General features: G+C 33.0%; 1 protein-coding gene and 1 long non-coding RNA gene across 3 annotated transcripts in view; one reads left to right on the top strand and one right to left on the bottom strand.

Moving 5' to 3' along the window:
* LOC127698882 (tetraspanin-18-like) overlaps nucleotides 1–17,009 on the bottom strand; it is a 58,708-nt gene extending 41,699 nt beyond the window's left edge. The window contains exon 1 of one of the 2 annotated variants that reach the window (XM_052202635.1): nucleotides 16,507–17,009. In XM_052202635.1, coding sequence (XP_052058595.1) covers nucleotides 16,507–16,572 — 66 coding nt within the window. In that variant the 5' untranslated portion in view covers nucleotides 16,573–17,009. The remainder of the gene's footprint in view (nucleotides 1–16,506) is intronic. The other variant, XM_052202602.1, reaches the window with a different exon arrangement.
* LOC127699075 (uncharacterized) overlaps nucleotides 1–25,159 on the top strand; it is a 109,498-nt gene that overhangs the window by 74,845 nt on the left and 9,494 nt on the right. Inside the window, exon 3 of the long non-coding RNA XR_007981065.1 lies at nucleotides 11,571–11,623. This is a non-coding gene — a long non-coding RNA (uncharacterized LOC127699075). The remainder of the gene's footprint in view (nucleotides 1–11,570; nucleotides 11,624–25,159) is intronic.

Genomic DNA, 25,159 nt, shown 5'->3' with positions numbered 1-25,159 from the left:
CTCTAAATACCGCTTGGTCAATTAACACAAAACTTGTCATGAACATTTTAGGTGCCTGTTCGACGTTCGGGGTATCCTTGTGCATTTAAGGAAGATTTTTATTATATACATGTAGTTGAGAATAAGATAATTATATCAGAGACATATATATATATATATATATATGTCTCTGATTATATATAACAAGTCTTATTCCAGTTGACCTACAACTTACCTACGGAAAAAGTCACGAAAATTATATTTTTCTCCATTGTTGTCCGTCCAAATTGCAGAAACCCATTTGAAATTAGGTATACATTTGATGAATCGTTCAAATTAAAAAGAAAAATATGGCTGTTGTTCTGGATGATCTAAATTTGATCTGATTACTGAAAAAAAAAATCACGAACAAAATGTTCTCCTCTTTATTGATCATTCTTAGACAGATTTTGTAGATATTTGATTGTGTAATGAATAATTACAGATCTCATATAAGTTCAGTTTAATTATATCATCGTGTACTTTCGGCATAATTACGACCTCCGATCAGTTCTATGACAATGACGACTTTCTCTTCCGTTTCCAGTCTTTTTAGTATATTTAACCCTTTTACGGCAAATTCCACTGCTACTGGGCTGTAGGTTCTAGGTCGGAAAAATGTCATCGACCCAATCAATGTTTTTACATTTGGAATTGATTTAAGATAAAGATGGTTTTAACCTATATACTTTGAGTATTCCTATAAGCAGATTATAAGGAAGTATAACTAAACTAAACTTTTCTTTTAGTGTTGATTTCTGAAGAACCGATTATGATTTTTATATACACAACACTTAAGGATCTAAAAACTTGCAGGTTACGCTTCATTGCCTTGATCCCCAGATCATGAAATTGATCAAGAGATCCGTTTATTTTCACGCGCAACACATATAAACCTATCTTTATTAAATCTTTCAAGATCAATCTTATCTATACGTAACTCTACATGGAGTATATGATATAAATATAAACGGTCAAGTTTATAGTGTGTAATCTGCTGTATTTTTTGTTAGTTTTGATATTGTCTCGCATCTTTGTGCTTCTAGAAAAGTACTCCGCTCATATGGTTCTTGTGACCGTCTTGAACTTGCAATGAGATGTGAACTTTTGGTCGGTGCCGAACTGCTCACTGTGGCTTTTAGATGAGGACCAACACAATCGCTTTTTATTTTATTTTTGTTTGGTCAAGTTGAGTGTAGGGATTTTGTGTTATACCATGAAAAGCAGACATTTTCGTTGGGTTTTAATTTCTTTTTATTTCGTTAATAGGTATTATCCACGAAATTAAAACCCAAAACGAATTATAACATTACTTTCTCATATTGGAAACAAAGAAAATTTATCCCCATAAAGCAAATTTAGAGACAAGTCCAAGAAATTTTATCCCCACGAAAATAATCTCGAATTCTTTTCCATTATGAACACTCTATAACATACATGTCACTTAAGAATGCTTAAAGCTTTTCAATAGTTTCGTATAACATAAAACGCCAAAGAAAAGCCAATTTTTAATTGGCTGCCTTTGACAGCACACTTCATAGTTAAACTATCGGAAGAAACTAATAATATACACACAAGAAATACACAGAAAAGTCTCTTTTTTTGTGAAGACATTAAAACACGAGATGTGGAATTAAATGTTTCGTCCAAACTATCGCCATAGTACAGAAAGATTGCATTTATACTTTTCTAATAAAAATTATAGAATAACTTATCCAAGAATTCAAATATCGAAATATCGAAAAATATTCAGCAACAAATATCGGAATACCTGAGTGTAGAGCATTATGGCGAATTACCACTCGGTTGTTTAGTTACGAGTTGAATGATTTTCGAACTTGAATTCTTGGATTATTTTTATGCGCCCGCCGTAGCGGTGGGGGCATTAAGTTTTACCCTTGTCCGTCTGTACGTACGTCCGTCCGTACGTCCCGAAATTGGTTTCCGTTCTCTAACTTGAGTTTGCCTCAAACAAATGTTATGAAACTTATACCCAATGCTGATAACCACAAAACACAGATCAAGTTTGAATTTTGGTGGCGTCACTCTAACCGTTCTAGAGTTATGCCCCTTTATAAATGGAAAAATTGCAAAATTTTTAGTTTCCTTTCTCTAACTTAAGTTTGCCTCAACCAAATTTTATGAAACTTATACCCAATGCTGATAACCACAAAACACAGATCAAGTTTGAATTTTGGTGGCGTCACTCTAACCGTTCTAGAGTTATGCCCCTTTATAAATGGAAAAATTGCAAAATTTTTAGTTTCCGTTCTCTAACTTAAGTTTGCCTCAACCAAATATAATGAAACTTATACACAATGCTTATTACCACAAAACACAGATCAAGTTTGAATTTTGGTGGCGTCACTTTTACCGTTCTAGAGTTATGTCCCTTTATAAAAGGAAAAATTGCAAAATGTTTAGTTTCTGTTCTCTTACTTAAGTTTGCCTCAACCAAATGTTATGAAACTTATACACAATGCTTAATACCACAAAACACAGATCAAGTTTGAATTTTGGTGGCATCACTTTAACCGTTCTAGAGTTATATCCCTTTATAAATTAAAAAATTGCAAAATTTTTATTTTCTTCTTAATATCAAGTTATTTTTAAAATTGGAGTTATCTTCCTTTGTCCATGATTATAGTTGAATCAACTACAATCATTGCTTTATACAATGCAATGTTTAATTTTGACCTCCACTGATAAAACACAGATCTAGTTGAATTTGGGTAGTGTCACTTTAACCATTATTGAGTTATGCCCCTTTATAAATGGAAAGATTGCAAAATTTGTAGTTTCCATTATGTAACTTAAGTTTGCCCCAACCAAACATTATGAAACCTATACACAATATTCATTACAACAAAACTAAGATCAAGTACAAATTTTTTGTTTCCGTTTTCTAACTTTAGTTTGCCTCAACCAAATGTTATGAAACTTATACACAATGCATATTACTACATAATACAGATTAAGTACGAAATAAGGTGCCGACACTTTTACCATTCTTGAGTTATGTCCCTTTATAAACATAAAAATTGCTGAATTTTTTAGTTTGTCTCAACCAAATGTTATAAAACTTGTACACAACTGTTCTAGAGTTATGCGTGTTAACAAATAGAAAAAATTGCTGAATTTTTAGTTTCTGTTCTCAACTTAAGTTTGCCTCAACCAAATGTTATGAAACTTAAACACAATGCTTATTACCACAAAACTCAGATCAAGTTCAAATTTGGGTAGCGTCACTTTAACCTTTCTTCAGTTATGTCCCTTTATAACTATATGATATGCAAGCGGGGGCATCATCTGTGTCCACATGTGGACACTTTCCACATTTATTTCTTTTATTATTTTGACTTATAATTAAACAAAGTAGAACATGCAAGGAACTATATCTTCGTTTTGATGCAAATATTACATTATATGACGTCAGGGGAGTGAAATTACAGCTATGATTTCTTTCACAAGTGAAATTATCGGTATTCCATTGCAACCAATGTATAGTAAAACACTTGCTATATCGTATCAGAATCTGAAAATAATTGTTAGCTACATTCTCGTATATAGTTTGATGTATTTATTACAATTCCCTTATACATAAAGCCGAGGATCAGCAACGTTACATGATGATAAACAACATCGAATAAAACCACATCACTGCACTGATACAATACTATACACAGAAATCACTAAGTTCTACAAATATAGGCTTAAAACATGGAATTTCCATGTTTGTATTCTGTATTAGAATTAAATACATTAGGCAATCTGACGTCCATATCGATCTGCGTGTGTGTATTGTGTCATAGGAAAAGAAATTATCAATTGCAGACTCGGAGGTGCAGTACAGGGGAAAGAATATCTAGAATAGAAAAACATAAGATATATACGTTTCAATATCGACTTGAATGTGCCAGTGATATTGAGAGAATACATGTAACTTTCTTTCATTCAGTTTGTTGATTTACTACATCACATATGCATATCTAAGGGAATTTTATGAGATTGTAGTATAGACTTTTTGCTTTACCATGGAAACCAAAACGCACAGAAAGAATTGTGGGCGAATTTCCATGTTTAGTTTTGAATTACGGTGCACATGTTTAGTAGGGTTAAAAATGAATGAATACAAGCTGAGAACATCAATGGTACTGTTGTTTTTGTGGCAAAGCGATTGTTGATTTATAAAGATTGATTCTGTAAATAAATTTGATTCAACATTGATAAAATTTTGAAATATAACTGAACCAATTCATTAGTCAATTATTACAAACACAATTTTCTTCTCATTTTTTCTTTACGAATAGTTAATATATGATTCCAAAATTAATGTACAAGACCTGTAAAAGAAAACCATAAAAGTCGAAACACATACATATCTTGCTTGTATAACGCATATTGATGATGATTATTTTAGAAATTTGTTTAAAAACATGTTAGATTGGTATGAATAAGCAGACCAAATGCAAAGTTGAAGTTTTAATTTACTGTAATTGAGGACCTGACTTTATCAATACAACTGTGTATTTGTAAACTAAACAAAGTGTAAGGGGAGCTCACACATTCATACCCCTGCTTCCCTATCTGAGAACCCAGTTACTGGTAACGGAGTAATTACGAGTACAAAATGCCCACATTTGCGCAAGATGTACTAGTGACAGTGAGTGAATTTGCAAACATAGATATAATAATGACGATATATAACCAAGTATACAAAAGTTGTACGTATATCACTTGACTATGCAAGTAAGGTCAAGTTAAGATGAGGCTTATAACTCACTTGCAGTAAGTGATATACCAACTAAAGCACACAAAATTGAATATCAGACTTAAACAAGAAAAAGAAATTACGATAATGTGACATCGGACAGACTAGTAAATTCGCCTAACACATACGTTACCACAAATTAATTAAAACCTTTACTAAATTCTTCCATAGATACAAAGAGTTGGTTTGTTTGCAAGTTTGGCTGTACCTGTAAAAAAACTTATTTCAGACGGAATAGCACATCCTAAATTTTACGGTGATGTTGTTTACCGAGCCCGGACATTTATATACGATCCGGATAAACTTATCAATCCTTTGAATAAACTTATTCCAAAAGGTTACCAATTCAACACTGTAATTAGATCTTTGAATATTGTTTTATTGGTATAAATATTGATTTTGTTACCAGTAAACTAAAATCATACTAAATAGTTTTTTCTATACACATAAGCACTTTAACGGTACTACAATCTGTCGATACCTTTATTTTGGAATTGCACAAGGTCATGTTTTTCTCTGACTGTTAATGACGTCTTTACACTAAATCCATAGGATGTTGGATGTGTACTGATTGATATCTTAGTATTGATACATGATTTTTACATCGGATGACCGTGAGGGCATTCCGGTGTATTGTTGCCACAGCCATTTTTACCCACGTGACTTTCGTTTTTGACTGATAACCGAACGCAAAATAACATTCCTTATCGCTTGTTAATAGTTGTTATTTATCAATTTCATCAATAAATATTCATGAAAATAGTTTTTACGAACATAGATAAATGATATGAAAATGTTTTGTCGTGAGAAATATATATATCAATAACAAAACAAGAATACCGAAAATTTGTGTTAACGCATGCGGAAGAATATCTCAAGAACGTTTTGCGGGAAAATATGAATGCCTACTCAAATCAAATCCATTAGAAAAATCGAATTATTACAGAAGAGTGTCCACCATGCACTTGCACTGCACTATTATTAGAAAAGTAGAATAGAATGATATACAAATGGATGAAAATTATATATACATGTAACTGTTATATACAAATATTACTGATATAAAATATAACAACAAATCAGAGTATACTGATTTGTATCACTACAATATAATAGTTATTACGGTGAGGTTGATTTTCTTGTCATTTATTCATCATCCACGCACGAACTTGTCTCAGAAAAAAATATATCTATGTACCTTAACCTCAGTGTCAGGTGTAGAGATGTGATTTTTTTTCTGAGACAAGTGCTTGTGACCATCCACAAGAACTTGCGGTTATCCGATGTTCAGTACTTCAGTACTATGATTTGTTAGTTGTTATTGGTTTTGAACTAGCTGCCAGTAACTGTGAGTATTCTCAGATCTGTACTTAGTGTCCTTTTTGTTGTTTGGGATGAGGGATGGATAAATATCCTGCCACGTCCGGTCTAAGTTTTTGTTTGATGATTTTCTGCTTTGTATCTATCTGATGAGTTAAGCCATTTTCAACTGATTTTTAAAATTTGTTCTTATGTTGTGCTTTTATACCACTGTCCCAGGTTAGGGGAGGGTTGAGCGCCCACAAACATGTTTAAATCCGCCACATTCTTTATGTGTCTGTCCCGAGTCAGGAGCCTGTAGTTCAGTGGTTGTCTTTGGTTCATGGCTGTCATATTTGTTTTTCGTAAATTGTTTTGTCATAAATTAGGTCGTTAGTTTTCTCAATTGAATTGTTTCATATTTTTCATGTCGGGGCCTTTTATAGCGACTATACGGTATGGGTTTTTCTCATTGTTGAAGACCGTACGGTTGCCTATAATTGCTTACATCCACTTTATAGTGTCTCATTGGCAATCATACCACATCTCCTTATTTTTATACGGTTAAGCTATCGTGTCTGCGACTATGTATATAGTAACAGAGAATCAAGGTCAAGATCAGACTACAGCTTTTCAGTCTGGCACAAACAGCTCGGGATCTATTTACTATAAATTGGCCGCAATCGCTTGATTGTGGAAACGTATAGGATATGGACATTGGTTATTTCATATGGACATTATTTCACCATAAATAGATGTAATTAACTCGACTAGAGGCGCGTGTCGTTTATATTTGATATGAATACTTTACGGTAATGCAACTGCTGCAAGAGTCAGTGCCGTGGTGTCCATGTATACAGGCTGCACTGTTTTTAATACATGAGGACCTTGGGTATTAATAATTTTGTCTACGACAAAGCTGTCTCAACAGCAGACTAAAATAAAAATATCCCACATATGTTTTATCTTGTGTAAATAATGATGACTTTTTCCCTTTTCTTTTCTTTAATGTCTTAAATTGGTAGATTTGTTTTTGCTTTGATCCCTTTCGTTTCTTAGCAAGACTTAAGCTTCAATTATGTCGTAATCATTTGGAATAGGGTCATCTCACTACACCATGATTTTCTATACGTATATGGTTTTGGTTGTCAGATTAGTGAGGGATTACATTTTGTATCATCGCTTTCAAGTCGGAGAGATATCGACAAAATCATGACAAGAAAAAGCGTAAAACAGACAAAAACCAGTCTACAAAACACTACTTAAAAACTAAAAACTGAGCAACACAAACCCCGCCAAAAAACCGGATGTGATATCAGGTCATCTGAAAGGATAAGCATATCCTGTTCCACATGTGGCACCCACAGTGTTTTAAGTACAAGTTCGGCGAAGACACGTGCACAATCGGTGAAAAGAGGACGAACGATTAGCTATGACAGTTGTAACATATCCATGGTGCTTTGTGACACAGATATCCATAACGGTCAACCAACTCATGATGGCACCAGTAAACATTCCAGAGTGATAACTTTTACTTTACCACTTGGATCATTGGTTCAATAACTTCGTTGTAAGCAGCAACCATCGGTCAAGGAAATCAAAATAGGAAACGCAAGCTCTTGAATATCACCTGGGAGTTGTATAAACCATATTCAGACACTTCTGGATTGTTGCTACATAGAAAAGAAAAGTTCACAGTTCGAAAGTTGAAATCATCTCTTTTGTCGTATATTTTGTTCCCAGCCGGCTCCTCATTATCAATTTCCAGATGTAAGTTAAGTTAAGATATGATGCGGACTGACCTGAATCTGAGGTATCCCTTATTTCTAGTCCAATTGAATAGATGAGTTCCACATAGTCACCAAATTTTTAGTTTTTTAATGAGAGGACAGCAAGCTTCGTTTCATTCTACCTGAGAAGCCCCTGTATGATGTGTGTCTGTTATGAATGATGGAAGCAAGATGAGCACAGTAAATTGCCATCTCTCTGAATTCCGATTGTTTGTCGAAAAATATGCCCTCTAAACGTGGCAAATATGTTGTCAATAAAAACATCAAATATCTTAATGATGTCAGTTTCAGCAAGGATTTGTATAGTATTACTATACAAATCCTTGGTTTCAGGGAATTTATAAATCTGAGTGGGTTTTTACAAAGTATTATTTTTTTCCTTCCTCAAGCAAACAATATATTTGTATCTACGTTCTCTATTATGAAACAAAGTTGACCTAATTCTTTCAATCTGTCGTTAAGTATAATGATGAATACAAGCGTTAAGTGTAGAGAAGTCAAAAGAGAGGCGGAAGATCCCAAAGGGACATTCAAACTCATAAGTAGAATAAACTGACAACGCCATGGCTAAGAAAGAAAAAGACCAACAAACAACAGTACACAAAACACAACTTAGAAAACTAAAGACTGAGCAACACGAACCCCACTAAAAACTTGGGGTGATATCATGTGCTCCGGAAGGGTAAGCAGATTCTGCTCCACATGTGGCACCCGTCGTGTTGCTCATGTTAGTACAAACCCGGTAGTAAGTCTAATTCGGTAGGTCACATTCGGGGAAAAGGGGATGTGATTGTAGTTACGACAATTGGAACATATCCGGTGTCATCTGTGAAACGGATATTCCATAACGGTCAACCAACTCGTGATGGCGTCCATACAATTTACGATGTGATGATTTCAACTTCACCACTTGGAACTCTTGGTTTAATAGCTTCCTTTTCAGCAGCAACACTCTATCAAGGAAATCATGATAGGCAATACAAGCCCTGGAATATGGTATCAACTGGGAGATATATACTCCGTATGCAGGCGCTGCTGGAATGTTGCTACACAAAAATGGAAAGTTCACAATTGGGAAGCTGAAATCATCTCTTTTGTCGTTTTGTTTTCAAACGACCCTCACTGTCAATTTCTAGATATAAGTCAAGATATGAGGCAGACTTAACTGTATCTGTTGTATCCTTTATCTCAAGTTCGATGGGATAGAAATCTTTTTTATGCCATTGCAAGAGTAAAGAGATATAGATTGTATGTGTTCTATGACACAGATCTTTGGATTTTGTTAGTATCCGCAGCTGATTCACAGCGCTCTTATAGAGTTGGTACTTTCTCTGTAGCTCTGAAGCCCGGCTTTGGTTGCTGATAAAATAAAACTGAAAAAAGTAGTACCAGGACAAAGAATAGCGATGTCCTGTGGGGGAAATTATTACAAAAACTGAAAAAAGTAGTACCAGGACAAAGAATAGCGATGTCCTGTGGGGGAAATTATTACAAAAACTGAAAAAATAGGACCAGGACAAAGAATAGCGATGTCCTGTGGGGGAAATTATTACAAAAACTGAAAAAATAGGACCAGGACAAAGAATAGCGATGTCCTGTGGGGGAAATTATTACAAAAACTGAAAAATTAGGACCAGGACAAACACTCAATCTGAAGAATAGCGATGTCCTGTGAGGGAAATTGTCACAAAAACTGAATAAGTAGTACCAGGACAACCAGTCGATCTGAAGAATAGCGATGACCTGTGGGGGAAATTATTACAAAAACTGAATACGTAGTAACAGGACAAAGAATTGCTCATGTTAGTACAAACCCGGAAATAAGTCTAATTCGGTAGGTCACATTCGGGGAAAAGGGGATGTGATTGTAGTTACGACAATTGGAACATATCCGCTGTCATCTGTGAAACGGATATTCCATAACGGTCAACCAACTCGTGATGGCGTCCATACAATTTACGATGTGATGATTTCAACTTCACCACTTGGAACTCTTGGTTTAATAGCTTCCTTTTCAGCAGCAACCCTCTATCAAGGAAATCATGATAGGCAATACAAGCCCTGAAATATGGTATCAACTGGGAGATATATACTCCGTATGCAGGCGCTGCTGGAATGTTGCTACACAAAAATGGAAAGTTCACAATTGGGAAGCTGAAATCATCTCTTTTGTCGTTTTGTTTTCAAACGACCCTCACTGTCAATTTCTAGATATAAGTCAAGATATGAGGCAGACTTAACTGTATCTGTTGTATCCTTTATCTCAAGTTCGATGGGATAGAAATCTTTTTTATGCCATTGCAAGAGTAAAGAGATATAGATTGTATGTGTTCTATGACACAGATCTTTGGATTTTGTTAGTATCCGCAGCTGATTCACAGCGCTCTTATAGAGTAGGTACTTTCACTGTAGCTCTGAAGCCCGGCTTTGGTTGCTGATAAAATAAATGTTAATGATTTGATAGATTTAGTTTTAATTAGATTGGTCTATTGAAATATGCAAGGCTTGCAGATATACCTTATCGGGCATATAGATCAGACACATTGAGGTCTAAGAACTAAAGTTTCACGTGAAATCAATGCTACAAATATTAATAAAGTGCTCAAAGACAGCTGAACCATAATCCTCTTCTTAATCCATATATGTCATATCAACTTTTTTATATTTCAAAAGTTCTGAAGCTTTCTCTGTGTTTATTATCTGTTTATTTTATATTAAACGATCAACCTTTTTACATGCATATGTATAAATATAAGTGAAGATGACCTCATATTTTTTTTCTATTGGCAAACAACTGACTTTTTTTTGCCTGGAAAAATGTGCTTGCACTATCATAACACTTCATTTTACAAGTGTATGCAAGCAAAACAAAAGTATATATAAAAAAAACCACCACCTGCTGTCAAAAAAATTAGTTATTATTATTTTTTAGCTTGTTTAAAAAAAAAACTCCTTCAAAAACAAAGTTGCAGCCCATTCCGACAATAAATGATTCAACAAGATACGTATTATTTATTGCAAATTTTCTTAAAACAAAGTGCATAGTTATGTAGACCTCTCACACAAATGTATGTTACACTTGTTATATGATGACAGTATGGATGACTTTGTACTAGAATTATGGATGCATTATTGTCTTTACTAATAATGTGATGAGCTGTTTATACACCATTGTTTGTGTAACATTCAATCTTCCAGAAAGGATACATATATATATCATACAACAGGCATTCCTCTCAAGTTGTTCTGATGACAGCTGTTTAAGCACAACAGAAAACTCTGTCATATTATGACACCGTGTTCAATCGTTATTAGGTGCATTATTTTGATTCCCTTTCAAACTGTTTTAAAATTAAAGGCAGACTAGTGCAAATGCATGTCCAAAACACATCGAATATTTCTTCAAAGCTGTAATAACATTTTCAAACAAGTATGAACGAAAATTAACCAGGTCATTATTGTTAAATAAGTAGTAAAAATGTATTTTAAGTCTTTTTCTTCTTATCAACTGGAACTTCTATTGTGCCAATATCTCTCAAATATGAGAAATTAATTAAGAGGATTGCTAGATAATTTTACTTTCATTTTCTACTAATTATTCACGCTCCTTCTCAGGTTTCTTATATATCGAGAACCATTGTATAGTTTAGTTTACAACGCAATAAGTATATGAACGTCTTCATATGTTGCAGGTGAAATGAAGAAGAAGGTAAAAATCTCATCTGATGTTATAAAGACGAAGCAGGTATGCAATATGTTTCTCATTAATGTACAGAACCGGTATAAATTGTTTACATGATTAGACAGACACCGATCATACATCCAATACATGCGTTAATAATTCTTCATTTAAATAAGCATAAGAAACGTAATATCTCAGTAAATGTTAAACATGCTAGATATTACACCGTCTTTTCATCTCCAACTATGTACAATCAAGAGAATTAATTGAATTTTGGTATATTGTATTTTGAAGAAACCGTGAAAAGTTCATCTAATGTATATCAGAAATATTTTAATATTCTTCAAAACAAATTATATATTAAACATGCATGGCTTTCTACACTATAATTCGTCTTAAGCACTTTACAATACATTTATAAACAAATGTTCAAAAATTCATTAACAAGTCCTCGTGGCTGATGCACATGGACAAGAATACTAAACAGTAATCTAAATGCGAAGGTGTTCAAAGGACAAAGTTTCATGTATGCACTTTCTTTACAAAAATATGGTGTGTATTTCAAAAGTGACCAAATTATAAATACTTGCAGATGGCTAAAACTACAATTTTTAAGGATTTGGACAAACATTAAATATCATTTCAAAAACTGAATAAGTAGTACCAGGACAAAGAATAGCGATGTCCTGTGGGGGAAATTATTACAAAAACTGAAAAAAAGTAGTACCAGGACAAAGAATAGCGATGTCCTGTGGGGAAAATTATTACAAAAACTGAAAAAAAGTAGTACCAGGACAAAGAATAGCGATGTCCTGTGAGGGAAATTATTACAAAAACTGAAAAAATAAGACCAGGACAAAGAATAGCGATGTCCTGTGGGGAAAATTATTACAAAAACTGAAAAAAAGTAGTACCAGGACAAACACTCAATCTGAAGAATAGCGATGACATGTGAGGGAAATTGTCACAAAAACTGAATAAGTAGTACCAGGACAACCAGTCGATCTGAAGAATAGCGATGACATGTGAGGGAAATTATTACAAAACCTGAATAAGTAGTACCAGGACAAAGAATAGCGATGTTCTGTGAGGGAAATTATTAGAAAAACATGCAAATTTGCAATGTCGTACACAAATTGTCTCAAGCAACAATTATTAGCACTTAATGACATAAAATCGCTAAAAAATATGTTTTAAGGATATTTAGTCTCTATTTTTCAAGTTCCGGCAGGTTTCCATAACTTTCTGATTTGGACACTGTAACTGACCAAATCGTTGGGAAATTTGATTTTACTGCTTTCTATAGAGAATAAAGTATATTGGTGTTGCTATCACGAGTAACATGTTAAATATGCAAACCTTTCTCTTTTGTTTAACAGAAAGGTGTACAATTTACGCACTGCGCGTAGACCGTTTAATTAGTTAAAATATAATTACAATCAAACAAGAAAAAATCCATAGTTCTTGAAGCTGTCCAGTTTAAAATTAACCAGTAATCGTCCAAAACTACTGTTATCGAGATATGCTCAAAGTGTTTTATGATTCCAGTCTTACTGTTTCGCCCTTTGACAAATAGAAGGTGTTAAAGTAACAACGACAGAGAACACAGCGGCTATCGCTTTGTGTTTTGTCTGTCCCTTTTTTTCAGAAAGATAATGTTGATGTTAGTGTCATACATTTGGTTATTTCTGTCGAATTTATTGTCCAAACTCTAGGTTTAAAGGACTTACAATGGTTTACTTGTATTCTAATTAACGTAACTCTGACACACCTTCTTTTATTCATATTTAACACTATTTAGCTATGGCTAACGTATTGAAAAAAGAACCACAAAATATTACAAAGAATAATTATTGATTGAATAATACGAAACAAGTAAAACAGGAAATGCTTTAAAGTTTAAAGTGCCTGCTGTTCCATAAGTAGCACTAGTTGTATTACAGTTTCAATCGAAAGTTTTAATATACTGTTCATGGCGTTAAAACACTAAATCCCTGCCTGGGATGTGTTTTAATTGATTTTAGTCTCTGATGCATGATTTTTTATTATTAATTGTTTTTGGCTTTTAACTAGCTTTCAGTAACTGCGAGTACTCTCAAATCGTACTTTCGTGTTAATTTGACCTGTTGACACAATTTGTAATTCATTTATGTTATTCAATATTTTCTTATTTTGTGTTATATCTGGTCTTACAATTTTAAATATGTACCACCTTTGATAAGTATTTAGTATGACGAAAAAATTTTGTACTTCTGTACTCGTACTATGAATAACAAATTTATTTTGTAAAATAAGTTTCTGTACTCCTAACAACAAAATAATTATGTTTAAATTTACCTGTGTACGTTACTTTATTTAACGTTATTTTGTCCTAGGTTAAAGTTGTCTTTTTGACATTGGAACATCTTTTTTATTTATATTGTGTCATAGATCAAACTTATTCCGGTTCAGTGTATATTTGCTTGTTTTTGTTATTGGCTTTTTGATCGAGTTAAGCCATTTCAATTGATATTCTATTGTGTGTATTTTTATGTTGTAATGTTTTACCACTGTTTCAGGTTAGGGTGAAGGTTGGCGCCTTTTAAAACGTTTAGACCTGCTGCATTTTTATGCACCTGTCCTAAGCCAGGAACCTGTTGTTCTTTGGTAGTCGTTTGTTGGTGTGGTTCATAAGTGTTTCTCGTTTCTCGTTTTTTATATATAGATTAGACCGTTGGTTTCCTGTTTGAATTGTTTTACACTAGTCTTTTTGGGGCCCTTTATAGCTTGCTGTTCGGTGTGAGCCAAGGCTCCGTGTTGAAGGCCGTACTTTGACCTATAATTGTTTACTTTTTACACATTGTGACTTGGATGGATAGTTGTCTCATTGGCACTCATACCACATCTTCTTATTTATGCATATCTTTATTTGTCCCCCGACTCAAAGCGATACAAGGGATATGGATGGACCTGATCAGATTTCAATAAGATTTATGTTTTTATGTCACAGTTTAAATCAAGTTCGAAAATCAGGGCAACCTATGACTTGGGAGGGGGGGATAATACCTTTAAGAACTATAAATAACATGGAAATCGACATTGTAATTAAGAACTCTCTTGCCAGCATTTCTATTTGAAGTTTATTGGAATATATATGTCAACGTTTTACATCCGGAAAATCTCGGAAGAATGAGAAAATTAGGACCAATCGATCATTAACTGTTTAGGGACTTGTGTCCTTAGATACATGTCGACAATATGGAAAATTAACATTGTGAGAACTCTTACACCTACATTTCTCATTGGGGTTGAATATAATTTATGTTAAAGGTTTACATCAGCAATATCACGGACTAGTTCGAAAAATGAGTTGAGTCGAATATTTTGGGGGAGTTATGCCCCGTTATAATATATAAATGATATGGAGAAATCAGCAGTGAATGCACTCTCGTCCCAACATTTTTTAAAAATCTTAAACGATTTCGAATATCAGCGCTGTTTGTATATATTTTGGTGAGTTATGACCTTAAAAGCTCTTTTGCACTTACATGTCTTGTGGAATTAAATGAAATTTATGTCAAAGGTTTTACCAGTGATTTCGCTAATGAATTTAATAATCAGTGTGCATTGATTACTTTTACGGAAGTTATGCCCCTTGGAAATACAGAAACTTTCTGGAGGAATGTGATTAGTCTGCAGTAATCTTGTTTCAAGTTTAGAATTTAAGGAAATTTGATACAATCGACCAGAAACATTATGTTATCAAAGATAAAGCAATATTTTTACATTTAAATAAACAAACAAGTCGACACACTTTGTTAAGAATAAAGTTACTGGATAAATCATATCAAATGATTTTAATCTCTAAAAATCAACATTTGCATGATCCATATAATGTTTCTATAATTGCAAACATAATTTGATTTAATTGATTTTAGTTCAATATATACAGTGATAAGGGGTTTTGTATCAAACATCTGTGACCAGACGTTTGTTCAAGTATATAATGTGCCTGATTTACCGTAATTGATATCCTATATTTATGTTATCTTTATTTCCATATTAAATTTGATCCCATTTGATCTCTGTCATTTCTTGTCATTTTTTATATAAGATTAGTGATGCTGCACAATATTTCGGACGATTTTGACGTCCATTCCTAGTCCAAACTCAATTTAAGACGGGTGGTTTACATATATATATTTATAGGCTATATGATTATATAGTTACTATTCTTCACAATATAAAGAAAGAGTGTTTAAATATTTATGTTAAACATAATAGGTAAATCTCTGTCTTTTCTTAATAGGTAAAGTAGACGTCTATTCTGTTAATATGAAACCTTCTTTGTGCTAGTTCTATGTACATGCTAAATATATTGTATCGATGTACATGCACCTTAGTAAGTTATTTGTACTTCTATACATCGTGCAAATAATGCATCTTAATAAATAAAACATTTCCTTGTTTTTTTTCTCTCTTAGTATATTAGAAACATGCTCTGGATGTCAACTATGTTGTTTTTTGTTATTATTAACAAAAAGTCAGAGCAAAAGATTCAAAACTTTAGACAATAGAATTCAGTATATATACAGTGATTCTGCAGTATAGAGATAAGATAATTTATTTTATTATAGATATTGATCAAACAGTATTAACAATTATGTTTGGTTGTCATAAATTGCGACACAATTTTATAATAAATTAGTGAATGAATAATTAATTTTAATTTAAATAAGAAGTACAAAAGCCACTGAAAAACTGAGGCAATTCAAATGAAATTTCAAACTGTACAAATGAATGGTGACTTTGAGTATTCAATTCACCTATCTTTAGGAATCAGTACGGCAAATGGAAAAAAGTAAATTTTGATAATAGAAATATAAAAAGACTTTTTTTCAGTGTTGGAACTGAAGAAACGAAAAGAGTTACGAAGGAAATTTTCTGTTATAATATTTCTCACTTACCTGGGAATCCATATCTGGCTGAATTTCCTCCTCGAATTCTTCTGGATCCTCCTTTGCGCCCATCATTTAAAGAATATACAGAATTTAAATCCAAATATAATTTTATCCATAATGACCACAGAAGTTTTCACATCTTCAAAATTGTGTCATTTATCCTTACGAATTTCACAAGGATTTAATTTCTTATGTAACTGAAAACTGTAAAAAATGTAATAAAAGACATTCCATATTTCAAGATACGAGATCTATATAAACTTATTCAGAATTGCACCTTTCGTACTATCATAACAATAACCAGGTGTCGTATTCCCATGGGCAGATAACCCGACATTTGATCGAATGAACGTAGATTAGTCCTACAACATATTTTACATTATTGATATTCAATAATATAAGTAAAGATATCTGTTGCTTTTGCTCAAGAATAATCCTGTAATTTAACAGATATTATGAATTGTTTGACATTTAGTTGGACGCATGCAGGCTACCGCACGCGCAATTATTGGTAGCATCTGTCAGATTGTAATGCAAGTGTATAATATTATAGATGTTACATTCCATATTTTTGCAATAACGGATGGGCCGTAAAGTAAACACGACTTTTATTGAATAAACTATTTAGTCAGTCTTCTAATTATTGGATTTATATACAAATAATACTGTTAATTTAGACGTTTACACGATATAGTAGAGGCAGTGACGTGTTAAAAATCGAAAATTGATCCGAAAGGTAAATACGAACGAAGCAAAATTACTTCAAAAATCATATGATTTAAATACAGTCTTTGAACGGAACTTTCCTTGTTGTAAACTTTTCTGTAACGTCTACCAGGCCTTTTCACAAGACCAGCCTGAATGTGTTGACATGATCTGAATATTAACAAAATTGCACAGGACAGATATAGTATCGGTAACTAAATTGATATGGGAATTGAAAAAGATAAATAGCCTTTTTGTCTATTCTGGATCTATCTATCTCTATGATGGATCCATATTAAATAGATATGTAAAGTCTGTCTAAAACAGTGGAAAAGATCAATTTTATATTTATGACCATGAATGTAACATAAAAGGTTTTGAGCATAAGGCTAATTAAGGAAGATTCTGTAATCTATATCGTTGGGTTGAGGAGTCATTACTGCGACATTGCATAGATATTGACGATCCGTCGCATCAATCATCCTAAGCACAAATTATAAACAACCGCCGTAAAATCGAAATCAACGAAAGTACTGCTTAAGCATTTACCCCTTTGAAATGCTATCATTTAGCATTCAAATAGAAACAGTATGTACTATAAGATATAGGAAGGATAACATATTCAAGTCTACCAATCAAGTCTTTAAGTTTTTATAGTGTTGGGTTACTGTCTCATTGACGTGTACCCTAAATCTCGTTTTTTCATTCGTTTAAATAATATCTATCGTGTGTACATTATTTGTTTTAAAAAAGAACACTTCTATAACAATTAACTTTTTTGTGGTCATTTAACAATTGTCAGGTTAAATTAAGATTCGATAATTGGTGAAAAGGGAACAATGTGAACATGTGAGTACATTATTTACTCAAGGTAAACATGCTTTGAAAACCAAATAGTAAAAAATGATGCATGCACGGCGTATCGTTAAAAATCGATAAAATATCAATAAAAAACGGTTTCAGTTTTAGAGTTGAATGTCGTTGTTTATTTTTTCGATCCTGTTCAAATATTTGGAATTGTACAAGTAGGGCGTTGATATTTTTATGTTCCACGTTTTATTCCGTAAAAGGCTAAAAAAAATACGTAAAGGTCAAGTAACAACAAAATCTATGACATAGCCCATTTACTGAAATTCTAACGCACGGAGCGAATAGTGCGCATATAATTTGGAAAAGAATTGAGCTTGAATGAAGAATATTGTGTGAAAACTGCAAAAAGATTGATATAAAAGTATTGTCAAAATATTTTGTTCCCATTAGTTTTAAAGATATAAGAAAGATCGTTGAGCTTTATTCCATCAGGTTATAAAAACTTTTCTCAAGTGTATCAGAAAGATTGACTGGGTTGACGCCTTTGTGTACGAATGGTCTCTAAAATGTAATCACGAGGTTCAGTTGCATTATATTTGCGTTTCATGTTAAAAATGTTTGATTCATTTTGAAGTTGTTAATTTTTTATGTGAATGCAAAAAAACGTATGTAATATGTCAGCGTGGGATTCCAAGCAAAACGAAATGATAGTTTACATTCAAAATCTCTCATTCCGTAGATGCATTGCACCGTTGAATGAAGGTCTTGTAATTAAAGAATCAAATGATGAGATAAACATTACACTGGTGTGAATCTATGACGACCGATCATTAGAGAACCACCTCGAGTTCTTAATTGTTTGGGATGCACTCGATTGGTGATTAATTTGCCACAACCAAATACCTATGTTTCCCTGTAGGCTTACTTATTCACACTTGTTTGTAAGTGCTTAGCTACTGTTTGACATTTCTGCTCTGAAAATAATTAGTTGCACAAGTTGTAGTAAGGTCTCATAACTCCAGGCATCGAAAATATTTATTACGTTTTTATGTTTGTTCTAAAACTACTTACACTCCAATTTTATAACTATGATCAAACTTTTTAGTCATTTTTACTGGCCCGATTTATTCTCTCGGAAATAGTAAAGCACGACACAAAGACAATAGAAGCAAGAAGTCCGCCCCTCATTAAACATAGAATGGAAAACCGCCATCTTCAATTAAATCTACCTTAAAACTTCAACAGTGTTTATGTAGTCGTTAGCTTCAGTTATACAAGGATCATAACTCGTGATAGATCTTTTCTGAAATTAATTCCATCTCAGCTGTTTACAGCTCTTAACAATGTATTGATCAATTTCAAAATACATCTTAATTAACATCTGATTGAGTTTGATCTGTTTAATCATACCGTATCAAGAATTTACATCACCAAGAATGGCATTTATACCAGAAGTCAATTATTGAACGTAATTGTAAATGTCGAGTGTACCAGAAAAATATGCAATCGCCGAAGATAGACCAGACAATAAAAGATACCTCTATAGCCAAAGACAAGTGGCTGGAGCAGACGGAAAGGTTGAACAATGAATACATCAGCATATCTTTGACGAATATTTGACGGATTTAATTTGTGCTGATGGTCAGTGAAATGACGTACTATTTTTAATATTCATATTTTGTTATATGTTTGAAATTCCCTTTCAACGTTTTCATTTAAAATCAATGAATAAAACTGCATAAAAGATCTTTGGTACGGTTGCAGGAAGTGTAAAATCGGTTTATATTATGTTGATGTCGGGCAGTCGGTAAATCGGTCGGATGTGCGGGAAGTTGGGCGGGGGAAAGTGATTACCTATATATGTGATCAACTCCTTCTAAATGTTTCGATCCCTTGAAACTTCACTGTAAGCTTACACATTGTGAAATTGTGCACCTGCTAATATGAAATTGTTATGTTTGCAGTTTTTGGAACTTTGTAATTGCTCATCAAATCAACCCCCCTCCGGTTTTCGTGAACCCAGATTCTAGAATTAAAAAGTCTGCACACCTTTTGTAGTTGTACGCATTCCATTCTGGAGTGGTTTGAATTTTGTTTTCTCTCATTGTTATTATTTCCATTTATTTCGAATGTTCATTATAAGACCATTATCCATTGTTTAAGAAATAGTCGTGCAACCCTGCCATTTAAGTCTTTGATCCATTTTAATAACTGTTATTAATCACGGCTCTCTTACGTGTTATATAATCTTTGTCTCTGTTGCATGGACTGGAAATGTTGCTTTTGGTTTCTTAAGTTTACATCATTGTGTTGGATTATTTTATGTTATGAAATTTTTATTACTCAAGCACAAGGAGTGCTTGGGTTGTCTATTACGATCATATTTTCGTTTCTAGTCAGGATATATCCTGCAAATAGCTATAATACTTTACAAATACTTCTAAATTACAATCTATTGGCTGTTTCACACACAAAAGTTCATTCAAACTCACTTTTTTCAAAAGTATATGCGCACTATTTGCACACGCGCATAAAATTTCTGAAAACTTCATCGCGGATCGGAATCAGATATGTTACTTGCACCACTATTCACGCCCTTCTCAGAGCCCGACTGGTACTCTTCCCAAATGAACAAGATAAATAACATACAGTTCTACAACGGAAAACATTTTTGTGGTTGATGTTAAATAAATTTTCATATAAAAAGCAAAGTCTCTATTTACTCAAACATCTTGAGTTCAAGCCTCTACGTATATTAACTTTCTTTGATATGCTTATGGTCAATACTTTTTAAAATGATTAATTGATCTAATTTTAGACTTCAGCAAACCGTTGTCATATAGTTTCTACAAACGAAGGCTATATGTAAGAAATAGTGCTATCCTTTACTTTTTACTACTTTTCTTTTGGGCCGTTTTGAGATATATATTGTAAATTGTGGCAGTGAATATATATAATCCGGATTTGGTGTAAAAAATTTTGCACCTCATGTTTGCGGTAGACCATCTTTTCCGTAAGTTTATTGTTTTCTGTTTGGTATTAAATTAATAATAAAGATCCATTTGTTACATCTTGTGATCCGTTTATTTGGCAATCGCCAATGGCAGTCAGCAGAGTTTAAGAACATCCGTTGTTCGACCTGTTAGTCAAATGCGTTTTGTTTAAATATACTTTTTCACTTTTTTGGTCTTTTGGAAAATGTTGTTTGTGCTGTATTTAGACCTTCTACCAAGAAATTTGTTTTGCGTGCACACGTATAAAAATTGCGGTTTTTATCCAACGCAATCATAGGTTTGAACGTTGTTTTCAATTTAGACTTATTTATATTTTTTCGTTTGGGCTTGTATTATATTTGCCTTCGGGTTTATATGATCCGTTCATCCTATTTCGACTCTTCAAAATTCAAGAGTCTATCCTAAATTGAGGTAAATTATATGGCCTTCCAAATACCGTTTCGATTCCTAACATCACTGAAGAGACATTAATTGTCGAAATCCGGATATGGTGTACAAATGTTTGCACCTCATGTTTGCGGTATACCATCTTTTCCGCAAGTTTATTGTTTTCTGTTTGGTATTAAATTAATAATAAAGATCCATTTGTTACATCTTGTGATCCATTTATTTGGCAATCGCCAATGGCAGTCAGCAGAGTTTAAAAACATCCGTTGTTCGACCTGTTAGTCAAATGCGTTTTGTTTAAATATACTTTTTCACTTTTTTGGTCTTTTGGAAAATGTTGTTTGTGCTGTATATAGACCCTCTACCAAGAAATTTGTTTTGCATGCACACGTATAAAAATTGCGGTTTTAATCCAACGCAATCATAGGTTTGAACGTTGTTTTCAATTTAGACTTATATATATATATATATAATTACTCTAAATATCAGCACAACAATGTTAAATCTGCAAATTTGCGGAAGCAAATTTTTGTTCTTCCCTCGCCGGGATTCGAACTCATGCTATTTGGATATCGTTACAACACCGCCAGCACTGTGTCCAGCGCTCTAGACCACTATATATATATAAATATATAATGTTTGAATTTGTCTTTTTCTTCCTCTATCATGGTGTTCTTTTGTAAGTTTAGGAGGGATGTTCATGACACAACAATTTCATGAAATAGAATGAAATAACCAATGTTTACTCAAACAAAAGCAGGACTTTTATTGGTGGTCCTTATATTGATAGTTATTGTAAGGGTTTCAACGGTTAGCTTGAAGATCTGACACCATAGCATGATCAAGTTTCTATTGATTACTATTTGATAGGTAAGGTTAATTCTTTAGGGATTCTGAAATCTTTTTGGATTGAATCTTTTTTAAACATCGCTTAAAACTTACAAATTATATGTTCAACTTTTAAATAAGTCATAAATAAAACACTCTCACAAAATTTCTTGTAGCATATTAAAATTTCCTCCTAAAATGTTTTGGCTTGATACGCCAAATACAATACATTATAAATAATGTATTGTCAAATTTCATTGACTTTTATACTATAGTTCCTTTGTCTATCCACGAACTTCTGACATCATTTACAAAGATAAATTGAAAAATGGTAAAAGACGGAAATGTTTCCAAAAATCAGCTTTTAGTAGATTTCCGATCTAATCTGTCATTATCAACAGCTATTCATATCGGTATCAATTTTGTTTTCAAGATCAAAGCCTGTTCCAAACTACAATATTTTTTCCTCCAAGTCACTTTGAGCCATTTTCTATATTTGTAATTTTGACAACTACATTGTTTATTTTCTTTCTTGCAAAAAAAAGATCCTTCCATCTATGCACTCTCGGAAATTAAGAACTGTTCGTTGTAAGAAAGCATCTGATGTCATTGGCCTTTTCCCCTAAAATATTTGTAGATATTCAATCCTATCTGGTGTGTAGATGAATTTAGTTTTTGGTTAAAATAGAGTCTATAAAGTCCAGGATTGTTGTAATATAATTGATTCGAAGATCACTGATTAGTGATATCATATAGCTGAGAGCTGAATCTCCTACAAAATGTAAAAAAGCTTGTTTATTTAATCTTCTATACTAAGACTCAAAATATTGGATCATGATGAACATCCATAATTTTTATAAGACGGAGAGAGAGAGCTGTCATTGCAGTAATATTTGCATAAAACATATATACCGTATCATTCACTCTTGGTAAACTGTCTTCGAAAACAAATTGATCTCGGCATAATTTCCAAAATGTTGTCGCGATATTGCCGCTGTCCGACCAACATGACTGCCTTCACTATGTGAATAGAATATATGGGCCAAATAGCAAATGGTAACCTCTAAATGCTTTACCTATTTTTAGAATATATATACTTATTTACTACCAAAATAGATACAGATTAAACGTTTCGTTCCAGTTAACGTATTGACCTACCCTTAATTGGTATCCCCGCAGCTTTGTCTGTCTCTAAAATATGTTCGTCTGGTACTTAATTTACATTTGTAATATAAGTAGTTCGACATGCCATATGGTGGCATACTTCCTGGCAGTATAACTATGAAATAGGAATGTTATGCGATCCTTGACGACAATGGTTGTGTTATAGGAGTAATTATCAAAAACAGATTTCGCAATAAGTTTTTTCTTCTTTTTTCTTTTTAATTTACCTATCTTGACTTCTTTCTTTCATTCTTTGGATTATTTTCACTGCTTTGTTTTAGCAGTTTCTTTTTATATGTAATTGTAAAATAAAGAGTACTAAATCCTGCACAAATTTCAACTTGTCTGGCCTGATTTTTCCAAAAAATGAATTGTTATTCAATCTAAATTGTAGGTAATCAATTTAACGCCGTAATAAAATCATTAAATATTGTTTTCATCGACACTAACATTGGTTTTGTTTTTGAAAAACAAAACATGACTAAATATTTACTGCTATATACGTATTTATCAGGGGTGGATTTAGGGGGATTAGGGCCCCCTCCCTTATGGAGCTTCATATATGATAAATGCATAGACTTTTTACAAGTATCACCCCAAACGTTGGCTTGCCAGTCCCCCTTTCCAACCCCCCATTTTCAAAATCCTGTTTTCCGTAAATTTAGTGTTATTAACTAGACTGTTAATTTTCTCGTTTGAATTGTTTAAAATTTATTATGTGGGGTCTTTTTAGCTGACGATATTGTATGGGATTTCTCATTGTTGAAGGCCGTACGGTGACTTGTGATCACTTATAGTTGCTTACATCCATGTCATATGAACTCTGTTGGATAGTTGTCTCATTGGCAATTATACCACATCTCCTTGTTTTTATAAAGGCGACTAAAAAGGAGAGCCGGGAAAAGGGGTCGGGGGGGGGGGGGGGGTGGTGTGTTCTCCCTCACCCCCAGAAATGGACAAAAACTTGTTTTGACTACGGACTAATATACTTCGACATATGTTATTATCATTACAAAAGACATTTATTCACATTTCTTATTCATATTGGTGAGGAACCATATCATCCATGATAAACCTAGATGAGTCCGCATAATACTATAACTGCATTTTCAGAATCGAATCTTATCATTTTTAACGGGAAATTTTAAATTGATCCTCAAATACTTCTCCTACTATATGGATGCGAGATTTGGGGTTTCAGTAATACTGATATTATGGAAAGAGTGCACTTAAAATTTTGTAAACTATTACTAAACCTTAAGAAGTCGACACCTAATTTTATGATTTATGGTGAACTTGGTATTTATCCCATGTCTTTATATATACAGCTGCGTATGGTTAATTTTTGGTCAAAAATGGTAAATGGGAATGATAACAGGATTACTAAAATATTATACAGATACATGTTCTTGAAGAATTCTGACAACCAATTTAGGTCAGATTGGTTGAAATACGTTAAAGATACATTAGATAGATGTGGATACAGCAATATATGGTTGTCACAAGGAAATTTTAATCCTAAATGGTTGGGTATTAGTTTAAAACAAAGGTTATTTGATCAGTTTCAACAGAAATGGAGAGCAGATATTGACTGTTCATCAAAAGGTTTGGCCTACAAATTGTTTAAACAAAAATTTGAATATGAAGAATATCTGAATATTTTAAGTGATAAAGATAGAATAACATATTGTAGATTTAGAACGGGAAACCACAAGTTACCCATCGAAACTGGTAGATGGAATAAAATTGAA

This window comes from Mytilus californianus, unplaced genomic scaffold (genome assembly GCF_021869535.1).
Source record: "Mytilus californianus isolate M0D057914Y unplaced genomic scaffold, xbMytCali1.0.p SCAF_1, whole genome shotgun sequence".
Lineage (NCBI taxonomy): Eukaryota > Metazoa > Mollusca > Bivalvia > Mytilida > Mytilidae > Mytilus > Mytilus californianus.
Note: the sequence above shows the minus strand (reverse complement) of the source record. Positions and strands in the feature narration are given on the sequence as shown.